At 32.9% G+C, this 9802-nt stretch overlaps 1 protein-coding gene and 1 long non-coding RNA gene across 2 annotated transcripts; one reads left to right on the top strand and one right to left on the bottom strand.

Moving 5' to 3' along the window:
- Window positions 1–1271: 1271 nt before the first annotated feature.
- Window positions 1272–3344, top strand: LOC125218474 (uncharacterized). The gene is made up of 6 exons (XR_016135640.1): window positions 1272–1405; window positions 1496–1542; window positions 1634–1662; window positions 2037–2302; window positions 2645–2701; window positions 3067–3344. It is a non-coding gene; the product is annotated as an uncharacterized LOC125218474 (long non-coding RNA).
- Window positions 3345–5522: 2178 nt separating this feature from the next.
- On the bottom strand, window positions 5523–6419 carry LOC148933757 (uncharacterized). The gene has a single exon (XM_089063603.1). The coding sequence runs from the start codon at window positions 6348–6350 to the stop codon at window positions 5754–5756; it is 597 nt and encodes a 198-aa protein (XP_088919729.1). The 5' UTR covers window positions 6351–6419; the 3' UTR covers window positions 5523–5753.
- Window positions 6420–9802: the final 3383 nt, after the last annotated feature.

The raw sequence follows: 9802 nt of genomic DNA, 5'->3' as shown, positions 1-9802 counted from the left end.
TCGAACATGCATGCAACATTCGTTTGCCGCTCTATCTCCTCCGTTATATGAAATCGAACGTTCTATCTCCTCCAATCTGTGAAAATTGATCCGTTTGCCGCTCTATCTCCTCCGTTATATGAAATCGAACGTTCTGTCTCCTTCAATCTGTGAAAATTGTTCCATTCTATCACTTATGGAAGCCACAAGTGCCAGCCTTCAACTGCAACGAAGGAGAGAGAGGGACGTTTTTCCCATACTGGTTTCGTTCCGTCGGGCGATCGCTTGCCTAGGTAATTTCTCAATTCTTTTCTGCGGTTTGCATTCAGAATTCTCCACATTTTTCTGCTTTAATTCCGTACAAGCGTTGGTATGCATTTGCCTATTCTGTATATGCAACTTTACAATTACTATATAGTTTGTTGCATTTGTTTTTTAGTTCAAAATTAGTGTTGATTAAGGGTTAAACTATATTTGGTGCTGAGAATCATCACTATTAGGTTGGTGATGATACATGGACGTTCAAAATATGGAAGAAAGTTGCAATTTAAGGTGGTGGTCAAACTAATAGAAGAGGCTATGGAAATTATTTTACATGGATGTGACTCTCATTTGGCTATACGTCTCATCCTTTGATTTGTGGATGGCAGAGAAACTTCTCAGTGGGAAGCAAAAGAGCCATATTTGTATGACCTTCATGTTCTAAAGATCGTTGTATGTAGCATTACTTTGGCTAGGTCTTAGAAATTGTGGTGTTTGCATTCATTCTCAGAGAAACGGGTCTTGAAATCCCAGCCGAATCAAAACTATAGTCCTACAAACTAACAATAAACTAGAGTCCTACAAACCCCTTCCACATTGACAATCTATAGGAATGTGTCTCTAATTACTTGTTTGTACACATCTTAAATTTATTTATGTATATATCGTTTTGTCTGTACTCTGTAAATAACTTAACATATGCTCTGAGAGAGATAAAAGTTTTGTATTGATGTTTCTAGTTTCATGCTTTGATAAATAAACTCATTTTGTACTATTGATTATTTTATTGTTGCTAATCATTTACTTCAGTTATGTTGGCGGATATTCTTTCAACCTTTTTGGTTGAATATCAGAATCAGAGACTGTAAGTTAAAGCAATTATAAGGTTTAATGTTTTAAATGACCAATATTCTTGCAATCTGTTACTTTGCCTCATACGCTATGATTTCTGTTTGGTTGCTTAAAATCAAAAGTTTTTGGTCATCATATATTATATTACACAATCTCAGTGTGTATCTCATAGGTAGGTTCCAAACTAACTGTAAACTCAACTACTTCTTCATCAAAGTTATCTTTTTTTCCTTCTTTATTAGGCAATTGTTTTTTTGTTGTAGCTTCGAGCAGAAATACTTTGACCATTTTCTTGATCTGGACAAGTTCTCAGGTGTGGTTATTGTCTCTGTTTTTCTTCATCTGATTTTTTTTATTCATGAATGAGTTTCGTTTGATTTGGTGTTGTGATTTATTGAAATAGGATTGATGTTTTTGCTCCTACTGGATTTCCTGATCACCTACATAAAGGTTTGTTCATCATTTTCCCCTTTTTCTTTGATAATTGGTTTTTTATTATGGTGATTGGTTGTGATTTATCTTTGTTTTAATGGTATTTTAGGATTTGAGACTGTCACCTACATGCTGCAGGTATGTTTTTTTGTTTTATAATGTGTATATTTGACATCATAGTTTTGACTTCCAAAAAATTTTCAACCCAAAAAATTTTCTACAGCTGCTCTATCTTTGTGTATTGTTCATGTTTTAAAATAATCTTTGTTGTCTGAATGCTAATAAAATCATACTCCAATAATAGCATAAGTAAGCAACAATAAATAATTCGGAGTTTGACCATGTCTTGATTGCCATAATGAATGGCTGGGAAAGCTGATCTTCAGGTGGATGTGATTGTGAAGAAAGCAACATTGATCATTTGTTTAAGTTGACAAATTGAATAATTAAATTACTTAAACTGGACTTATAAGTTGGCTAATGCTTGCTTTTATTTGAACTCTTTGATGCAGCAAAGAATGAAGGAGGAGACAGCTGCTTGATCAAACATAGATGGTCAATTCTCTGAGTTCTTTTGATTTTGGTGTTCCAGATTAAGACTCCGGGTAGTCAAATGGCGAGTGAGAAAATTTTAATTGTTTTTAATTTGATCCTCCATTTTTAGACCCTGTTTTATTTGGATTGGTTATGTCATGATCTCCATGAACATGAGTCTACTCATTTGATATTTTATGTTATGGCAGATTTTGAGGGGTTCTCTGCAAAGCTGCTAGAATAGGTAGAATCTAATACATATACATGGTCTATTTTCTATTTGTCATAATTTGAGATTTTAGTGATGTTTGTCAAATGTACCTGATTATTGGTTGATTTGTCAAACGCTAAGTGATCGTTCTTCTTTCTTACTTATTCTAATTTGAGTTGAAAGAATAAAAAGGCAGTCCGAACTATTAGTTGATTTGTTATAAGAATTATAATATATGCCATGTACATTCATTAATTATTGGGAAAAATTAGTATTATGTACGATTTGTTCATGAAAGTGATAGTGAACTACCTCTTAATTTGTTTTTGATTTATCTTCTGTGATGTACAAAAATATTCATTTGGTGTTATGCAGGTTGAGATGCTATCGCAAGTTTTATGCTAAGCAAGCCTGTCCCTTTTCTCTCAGACTGTAAGTTGCAACTTTGGTATGATAATTTTTATGAGATTCCCTTGCTCCAATATACAAAGAGAGATAAGAAATTGAAATCACGTATGATGATAATTATTTGTACATTAGTATAATGTTGTTTATTTTGAGATTTAATTCATACATATTTTGGTTTTAGTTCAAAGAAAACTGCCAAATAAATCAGGAATTATTACTCATTTGATAATTTCATCATCATTTTTAGAAGTTGGCAATTAAATATAGAATCTACATCAGGAGATATGAGTATTGTTTTGGTAACTATTCTTTATTTGACTTTTTGTTTTTGCCAATTAGCATGAAATATTTCAAAGGAGCTTAACTTTCACAAATCTGTTGACTTGTAGCTTTGAATACGAGATGAACTCTGCCAAGAATTGTGTCGCGAAATGCATCAAGAACTACATGACCAAAAACGGGAGATGGAAGAAATAATGAAGTAGTTTATGATGTCAAGGCAACCCAACAATCAAGTCACAATCCTGATTATGATGATGAGTTGATATATCTCATGAACTCAATTTGAAAACTCAGACACTTTATGTTTATTTTGGCTCCGTATGTTGGATTGTATATTTTGATTAATACTTTTGAGGTTTATCAATGATGATTTTCATTTTGGTCATTATTTATTTGTTATTGATTTTATGGTGTAGCTAGAACATGATATTGTGTGTGTGCAGGTTTAGAATAAAAAATATGGAATGGTGCTAATACATTTTTTGAATGATTACCAACGGAGAAATGCCGTTGGAAAATATCCAAATCCCTAAAAGACAATTACCAACGGATTTGCCGTTGGGAAATTTATCCACGGCTAATATCCCTTGGTAAAAATATTTGCGTCGAGCCTTTTACCATCTCCAACCATACACCAAAACTCATTTTTGGTGTAGATAATTTCTCCAATCGTACACCAAATGCAAACCCATTTTTGGGTTTTTGAATGGATTAACACCAAATATGGTGTTTACTCCAAAATTTTGTTAGACAAAAATGGGTTTAAATATGGTGTAAACATAAATATGGTGTAAATGGTTAGAGTAAAACTACTTTTTGGTGTGACATATATTCAAAAATGGGTTTGAGTTTGGCGTGGATGGTTGGAGATTGCCTTATGGCTCCCATCCCTTGAAAATCCCTTGGTAATGCCATTTACCAACGGATAATTTGATTTTACCCACGGATTTTGCCGTTGGTAATTAGCGTATTTTTTGTAGTGCTTGTTTTGCGTTGCTTTGTAGTAAAAGAATAGAGCATTGTATAATGAGACTCATTTTTTCCATCTATTTTTCTTCATGTCGAGACTTTAAATCATGACAGATATAACTAGCTAGTGTCGAACATATAAATGTTGCATACGGGTCAAAACTGATTACAAGTCTTTGAATCTGAGTAATACTTTTCTCCAACCGGAATAGTATTTCTCGGTTGTAACATTTATTTAATGAATTCACTATTTGGTACTCATATAGATGGGAAGCCAGACTTGCTGATAAACTTTGAGCGTTGTGTAACAAATAACAATAAATATGGTAACAATATTAGAGAACTTCCATTAAATTTATTAGTACTAGTTATTAGTACATTAAAGTTTCTTTCAATTTTCAGACCATAATATACCCATACCAATTCATGCATTGGACACACATAATGTCCCTAAAGAATTGAGTTGTCAATATATTTTTATAAATATGATTACTATTGCAAAACTTAGAATTTATTTATTTCGAGACTACAATTTCTTCTCATAATATTATAAAGAAATGTGAGTATGCAATCTAAAAGGGTTAAAGAAAAGTGCCAGCAACTTCGCAGTTACAAGCTTCTTTTTCTATCAGAATTTTCGAATCTCGTCCATCCATCCTTTGATGTCACTATATTCATCACACATATACTCGTATTGTTTTTCTGATATTAAGAAGAGCCGGTTGTAATTAAAGAAAAATAGTGTGGACTGGGAACGAATGATCATTAACTAATCACCTTTTGTATCTAAAATTCTAAACAGACATTATTTTTTGTGTTTTAGGTGTCTATGGCCTATAGTTTTCCATTTGACTTCAAAATTCAATGATTGTTGTACCACCAACAATTTAATCATGGCTACTAATGAGAACGAGAATAATTATTTAATTATTCATTTTACTTTGTTATGATTAAAACTAATAAGTTACTTAAAATTCTTGATGTGTCATCCAAAGCTAAAGAAGAAACTGGCGCTTATCCATTGATGGGAATTTTTTATGCAAAAGTACTAGAGTTTTTGTCGTGTAATGGTACTTAGAGTTCACCTTTTATTACTTTATTATGTTACTCACTTTGGATATAAGCTCTTAATATTATACACACATAATTAAAATTAATATTTTTATGTTTGCTTTTATTTCCTTAATATTGAAACCGACCGATTAATTAAGTTGTTTGCTGTATCCAACAAAGTAAGAAATTGACATTTGCAATTTTTAATAGTAGCATTTTTTATAAGGTTTGCTGGTGGGCGTGGAAGCATATCCATTATTACTACCTAAGTAATTTTAAATGACAATATTAATTTAATAAGTTGTCGTCACCAAACTTAAACACGACAATTAAAATTGTGGTAATGTATTGGCCCTATTTCATAAGACATAAAAAATTGTGTACATTGAGATGTACTGTACTACTACAATGCAATCGTACTAATTAATCGTTTACTCATTAAACTTACTTTAGTTAACAATTAAGATTGATAATAAACAATCAATGAATATAATTAATTAAATGAAAAGCAGACAATGTTAGGCCAAGACCACGACATTAATTATAAAAGAATGAAAAATAAATCATACTAATTTAATATTATTAAATGAAATTAAAAAATTGTCCATAAGGAATTGATTCATGATATTTAAGTCTAATCTAATTTCCAATTATGGAACAAAAAACAGAGAATTTTCAATCCTGTGGTTGATCAAAAAACAGAGAATTGTCAATCCTGTAGTTGAACAAAAACTCGGATGCAATTTAGTAGTCCATTTTGCATTGATTCAATTCAATGATCCATCGTTTTGATCCAATGCTTATCGATAAATGCATCAACCTTCCGCTGGAATTCTTCGTTGCTCAGATTCTCAATCTCCGATTTCACCGTTTCCCGGCGATTTTCCGTCTCCGATGTACGGAGCTCCGGCCGCACCTTAACCTCGCGCCTCTTCGCCAACTCCGATCGAGTCCTCTGTAACTTCCTAATCTGCCTCGCCGCTTTCTCAATCACCGCCGCCACGTCATCGCATTGCGAAATCTCAATCGTCTCATCGGCAGCAACAATCTGCTTCTCCCAATCGCCTCCGCCGATTTCCGCAGGCATCGCCTCCGGTATCTCGCTGTGCCTGACATAATCAGCGTGGAGATCGTCGCTCTGGCGGCAGAGCACGAACAGCAGCATGATGATCGCGTTGCCGAAGAGGAAAGCGGCGTGCTGGTTGCAGAGGTGCGCCAACCACGCGGCAACCGCCGGCAAGCACCACGAGACGGCGGCGAAGACGATGATCTGCAACAGCTTCGTCACTCTGCGCACGCGATTGAAGCGCGCCATAGCGTTTTCCTTGTCGAACTTGAGGCTATCAATCGTTTTGGAAGGGGAATCCATAGGGGGAGGCGGTTAGGGTTTGGGTGTTAAATCAGAGAGAAATCATGTGAATTTTGGAAACAAAATATACTGCTTTTGCTTTTGTGTAGTGAGGAAGTTGAGGCCGGTTTTATATATAGGGAGCCACGACGGTGTGGTGGGTATCTAATATTATTGCCTCCTACTACACCACCCTTATTAATGGAATTAATAATACTCATTGCGCCAATCGATATTATTTTAAGAAATATAAATATAAAAAATTTATGGCAAATGAATCTCACTCAATATACTACTAATAAATAAATTAAACAAATAATAGTGGACAAATATTACATGATTAGAGTAATATAATTATTTAGCTCGATCTTAATTTTAACATAGACATTTAAATTGAACAAGTAAAGTAAGGATAAAGCTGCCCAAGGTTTACCGAACCGGCGGTTAAAACCGAAACCGTAATCAGCGGTTACGGTTCCGAACCGAAACCGCGAAAAATATGCCAAACCGAAACCGTGAATTTTAGAACCGTGGTTCGGTTCAGGTTCCAAATTTTTCGAACCGAAACCGCGACCGAACCGCCGGTTCCGGACAGTTCCGAACCGGCGGTTTCACGGTTCCGAACCGCCAACGCAATGATAAATTTAAACATAGTTAATCCTTATATTAAAACTATACTCCATTAAATAAAATATTGCTGAATGATCCGGTTTATGAGTTTTATACTCTTATATAAATAACTTTCATTTTTAGATTTGGTAATATCCGTAGAAACAATAATGTGGGACAAAATTTTGTAGCAAAAATAACTTTATAATACTATTTGGTAAAATTGGATGGTAATTTGAAAAACATAAGATAAAAGATAATAAAATAAAAATAACTAAATTACAAGATGGAGTCTATGTTGTATGGTTTATGGTAATAACTTTATAATACTATTTCTGATTTTATTAATTTACATATTTTTTTACGTATGGAATCTATGGAGTATGGATAATTATTAATAAATATTTATCCAACATTTTTTAATAAACTTAGAAGAATTGATTACTTTAAATAAAGTATAATAAATTAACATTGGTTGATGTCGTAGTTTTCAAAATTGATTAGTTGAGTCTTCAAAATTGATTGGTTGAAGGTGGACGATGGCTGCACTATTCAAAATTGATTGCACAAAACACCATTTATTTTATTTTTATTTATTTATTCATTTATTCTTAAATGTTGATTTTAAATTCAAATTGGATCTCATTTCTCTCTATTTTTATCTATATTAAATACTCCTCTCTATCCTTACTTACACTCACCTTATTTTAGTGTTAACAAGAATTTCTCTCTTCAATCTCTCAATTTAAACTATCCATTTCCTTGTTCCAATTTATTTTATAATTTCAAACTATATGGCAAAAAAAAATTAACGGAAAAAACCGTGAAACCGCGAAACCGAACCTAAACCGCTACGAACCGTCCGAAAACCGGCGGTTCCGAACCGAAACCGAAACCGCCGGTTTTCGAACCGAAACCGCAGGTTTTCGAACCGAAACCGAAACCGTGAAACAGCCTCACGGTTCGGTTCCGGTTCCATATTTCCCAAAACTGGAACCGGCGGTTCCGAACCGAAACCGGCGGTTCATGAACCGTGGGCAGGTCTAAGTAAGGATATTATTTATGGAACAACTGCAAACGTGATTGTTGTGAGAGTTGATTGTACTATGGGAGGCGAGGGATGACAGCAGCAAGAAGGATGCGACAACATTGTGCCTGCCAGCGAAAACGCATCTCTTTTCACCTTTTTTGCTAATTTTTATTAATTCCTGGTCGATAACTACTCACACTCACTTTATTCGTTCTCATCCCAAAATTAAGTTCTCATTCAAATTTTCAATTCCCTCCAATATAATTTTAGGCATTTAAATGATGTCATTTCCGATCATTTTAGGATTTTTTATTTAATTAATTTCTGAATTTTGGTTTTTTATTTTGGGTTTAAAAATATCACAATTTAAATAAATAGATGAATTCGGAAAATAATTAGTACTAAATAATAGAGATAAAAATGAGTAGTGACTGAATTTCTTACTGAAATTTATAGGTGAATTGTGCAGTGTTACTGCTTAAAAATGAAGTGTAATTTATCTATTATATCGTGTTTCAAGAATATAGAATTTATGGAGTAATAAAATATACCGCAATGAAAAAAGAAGATTAGGGTGAACTTTTTTTAGGGAAGTTTTTAAAGCAAGCTACTTTTATATATACACACTCACTAGTTCTTATTCATCTCTTTTTTATTTTACTTACTTGATTGACAAGTGTCAAGTATGAATTTTTCTGAACCCCCTTTACTTACTTACTTTATTCATCTATTTTTTTGGGTTTGTTAACTTTGTAAATAATGTAGTTGAAGTTAGGTAACATGAAATGACAAAAACTGAAACCAAAAGGAAAATTGAAAAAAAATAAAGAACTTAACTCTGCAAGCAAAAATTGAGTGACAGAATGCAATAATTTTGTATTGCTTGTCTGATCTGGCGGTGTCTTGAAATGGTCATGTCTTCTTCTTTGAAACTTTCTTATTTTCCCCAACAATACTTATAATGGGTCTGATTCACTCATGATATCATCACATATAATGATTTTGCATTTGAAAATTTTGAAAACTAATTTAAAAGATTATTTTAGAAAGAACACTATTTTGATAATAAATGTAACTAAATAGGGTCTCAATATATCTTTATAGAGCATGTCCTATAATTAGATGAAGTAGTAAACAACTTGAAAATTATGGGGGTTTAATGTTTTCTTTTTATCAAAAATAGAGAAATTAAACAAATTGTATTTCTATGCCTGATTAACTAGTCACTATACTGACTAATTAACATCAAATCCACATATATGTTGGATCGAGTTATTATGGCAACTTGAATTTTTATGAGAACGTGACAACATTGCACTCGACATATAAAATTTATGAATTTACAATGAAATAAATAAACTCGGAAAAAAAGAACTTTGGACTAACTATTTATAAAACAGATAAGTGTGCTCGTGTTACTATTGTTTGGACTTTGGACTAAACTAAGTTATCAAAAAACTTTATTTTTTTAAAATTTCGGTTGTCGGGGTTGGTATTGTACCTACTGTATGTACCAAATTACCAATTATTGTTTGGATTGAATTCGTGCATTCTAACTATTTATTTAATTTTTGACGAATTCAAATTTTTGGAGTCATGTACTCCATCTTTCTATATTATATTATGAGACATTTGGCATGAAAATTAGAGAGAATTTTCATTGTGTCGTGGGTTATGATTCAAATGCAAATTCATATTCGATGAAATATTCACCGATATCGCTAGCTATTTAATTTTTTTAATTGGCTGTGGTTAATCGTTGTCGATTGATCTTATACAAAATGTCATTCGAGGAATCGATGAGACTTTTCATAAACCGGTTCAAACACAATCA

The sequence above is a fragment of the Salvia hispanica genome, chromosome 1 (genome assembly GCF_029641045.1).
Source record: "Salvia hispanica isolate PSC_SH4W2 chromosome 1, Shi_PSC_v1, whole genome shotgun sequence".
Lineage (NCBI taxonomy): Eukaryota > Viridiplantae > Streptophyta > Magnoliopsida > Lamiales > Lamiaceae > Salvia > Salvia hispanica.
This window is presented reverse-complemented; position numbering and strand designations above follow the sequence as displayed.